General features: G+C 39.6%; 1 protein-coding gene across 1 annotated transcript in view; it reads left to right on the top strand.

Moving 5' to 3' along the window:
* Window positions 1–3,078, top strand: part of LOC107294761 (platelet glycoprotein 4) — a 56,682-nt gene that overhangs the window by 42,534 nt on the left and 11,070 nt on the right. Inside the window, exons 7-8 of the mRNA XM_015824019.1 lie at window positions 425–471; window positions 2,218–2,287. Of these exons, the coding sequence (XP_015679505.1) occupies window positions 425–471; window positions 2,218–2,287 (117 nt within the window). The remainder of the gene's footprint in view (window positions 1–424; window positions 472–2,217; window positions 2,288–3,078) is intronic.

Raw genomic sequence — 3,078 nt, 5'->3', positions numbered from 1 at the left:
TTCCTTCCTTCCTTCCTTCCTTCCTTCCTTCCTTCCTTCCTTCCTTCCTTCCTTTCCTCATTAGTTAATTTCCCTTTTATCTCTGTGTAGGGAAGAAAGGAAAAGTAAAAGGGATACGGAGCCCCATTTTTCTAAAACCTCTTTTTAGAACTTTGTGTGCAATGTCGTTAGTAGAAGGAAATTAATGTAGCCTGAAACAGACCAATTAGTTATACACGCTCCTCTTATCCTGTAAATTCTTCCCAACTTTTTCAATTCCTTCCTGTGAAGAATACGATTATTAAAAAAACCCTTAAGAACAGACTGTCTACTTCTGAATTTGTTGAATTCCCACGCTTTCCTCAGATTCAAAAGGCAATTTTTTAGCTAAGAAAATGTCATGGCATCATCTGAGCTGTATGTTATTTTTTGTTTTTTCCCAAAGGACCGTTAGTTACTGGAAAAGTTATTGCAGTATGGTGAACGGCACGGGTAAGTGTCTCAATGGAACCGTATTGTTTATTTCTGTGTAGAACACACAAATACACATTTGGGCCTGCACTAAGATAGATCGAGGATGGAACTGAAGTCTAAGCACAAAGCTCCTAAAGATCTTACTTCAACACATCACATAAAATAATACAGATAAAATAAAACAGTGGCCCTGCTTTTGTTCTTTGCCCTGTCAAAATTAAGGCGGGAAGAAACTATGAAGTTTATGAAAACAGGAAGATTTCAAGGACGTTCCCAAGGTTTTAGAAAATAAAGTTCCATTTGCTAGAAGCAAATAAAATTGGTTGCACTTGCTACACCAAATGTGAAGTGGCATGCTTGGAGGGCTAAACGTGAAAAGAAAAGACAGAAAGATTAATTTAAGGGTCCGTTTTCAACTTATTTCCCCCAAGCTTGCCATTTAAGTGTGAGAGCACGAGTTGTTAGAATAGAATTCTTTATAGAATATTATTCTTTATTGGCCAAGTGTGATTGGACACACAAGGAATTTGTCTCGGGTGGCATAAGCTTTCAGCGTATGACAAACAACAAGTGATAAGTCATAGATCATTTTGCCTTTTAACACACACACACGTGCGCACACACACGCACGATTTTTTGGGGGGTGATTTTGGCCTAATCACACTCTCACTCAGCTCCAGAAAATCATGCTGACAAACCACTTCCAAAATGTTGGAAAACTGCATGGATTTCTCTGCGTAACCACGAAGAATCAGGATATTCTCAAGCAACCGTAACAATAATCGACGGTTCGCTATCCCACCTCTCAGATATTTGAAGGAGCTTTGCAAGATCTTTATAGAGACGGCATCAGGATTTTTTTTTTTGCCAAATTCTCAATAAATAGGGTGCTTTATTTAAATGTTAAGTCTGTCTCCTAAATAATAATAATAATAATAATAATAATAATAATAATAATAATAATAATAATAATAATAATAATAATAATAATAATAATAATAATAATAATAATAAAGTTGGAAGGGACCTTGAAGGTCATCTAGTCCAAACCCCTGCTCAGGGAGGAAACCCTATACCATTTCAGACAAATGGCTGTCCAGTCTCTTCTTAAAAACTTCCAGTGTTGGAGCATTCACCGCTTCTGGAGGCAGGTTGTTCCACTGGTTAATTGTTCTCACTGTCAGGAAATTTCTCCTTAGTTCCAGGTTGCTTCTCTCCTTGATTAGTTTCCACCCGTTGCTTCTTGTCCTGCCTTCCGGCGCTTTGGAAAATAGCTTGACTCCCTCTTCTTTATGGCAGCCCCTGAGATACTGGAAGACTGCTATCATGTCCCCCCTCGTCCTTCTCTTCATTAAACTAGACATACCCAATTCCAGCAGCCGTTCCTTATATGCTTTAGCCTCCAGTCCCCTAATCATCTTAAATCACGTGGAATCCATCATCTTGGGCACCTACTGTTTGAGAAGTGGTTTTCCAGGTTTAAATTATTTGTTAAGTCCAAATTTGCGTTGAGGTCCTCAGTCTGTCAACTCCAGAAAAATGTGGACCTGCCTGTTGTAAGCAGGAGAAGATACTGTTTAGTTCTGGAAGGCCTTTATTGGCCTCTGATGACCCAACAGATAGAACAGCTGAGTTGGATGAACAGGGAACCAGACAGACCCAGTTTCAGTTGTAAAGCCGTGCTTTGAATTCAAATGCAGGATTTGCGTATGAGCTGCAAGGCGAGGCTCACCATTCACAAGTTGTTCTGATTGTAATTCACAGATGCAGCTTCGTTCCACCCTTTTGTCAACAAGAGTGACGTGCTACAATTCTTTTCCTCAGATATTTGCAGGTAAATACAAGTAGACCTCAACTTTAGGACCTCCACCGGGAATTTCTGGTGCGAAGCGAGCTCGCTGTTAAGCGAGCCCAATGTTATGATTTTTTTTTTTCATGGTGGATGGTGACTGACTGCCATTGTTAAGTCAGTCATGCCATCATTAATCTGATTGATTTTGCTTCCCATATTGATTTTGCTTGTTGGAAGCTGGCTGACTAGGTTGCCAATGGTGATCGCTCCTACCATCATAAATGCACGACAGTGGGAATCCTGCGATGGTCATAAGTAGAACGATGGATCATAAATCTCTTTTTTTCAGGATCCTTGTAACTTTGACTGCTTGCTAAATGAATGGTTGTAACTCAAGGACTACCTGGAATGGAATTTTCAAATTCAGCAACATTCATCCAGAGGGACTTCTGATCTGGTCTGCTTAATTTCACCATAGGCAGCTTCTCTATTAAAATTGTAACTCAAAATTCAGTTTCCTCCAAACTGGCAGAGACCTTAACCATTTCATGATCAGCCCCATTATTTTGGAAACCAGTTGTGGTTCTTTGAAAAACTCTAGATTCCAAGGCCTCCTGAGAAGATGCAGTTATTTGCTTTGTTTTTATATGGTCTTTTAGAACTTCTGCCTCCCCAAATAATGATGGACTCAGATTCTGCCTTGGTGAGAGGCCAATCACTCCTGCCTGACCCAAGTGCCATGGTGGAGAGCAATCTGATTGAAGATCTCCTCATTTTGATCAGATCCAAGATGTTTAGATGAGAGGTCCCCAATCTTTTTTTTTTTTTTTTTT

Source organism: Protobothrops mucrosquamatus, unplaced genomic scaffold, assembly GCF_001527695.2.
Source record: "Protobothrops mucrosquamatus isolate PMUCROS unplaced genomic scaffold, P.Mucros_1.0 scaffold2086, whole genome shotgun sequence".
In the NCBI taxonomy this organism is placed as follows: Eukaryota; Metazoa; Chordata; class Lepidosauria; order Squamata; family Viperidae; genus Protobothrops; species Protobothrops mucrosquamatus.
The sequence above is the reverse complement of the archived record's forward strand: the minus strand, read 5'-3'. Positions and strand labels throughout refer to the sequence as shown.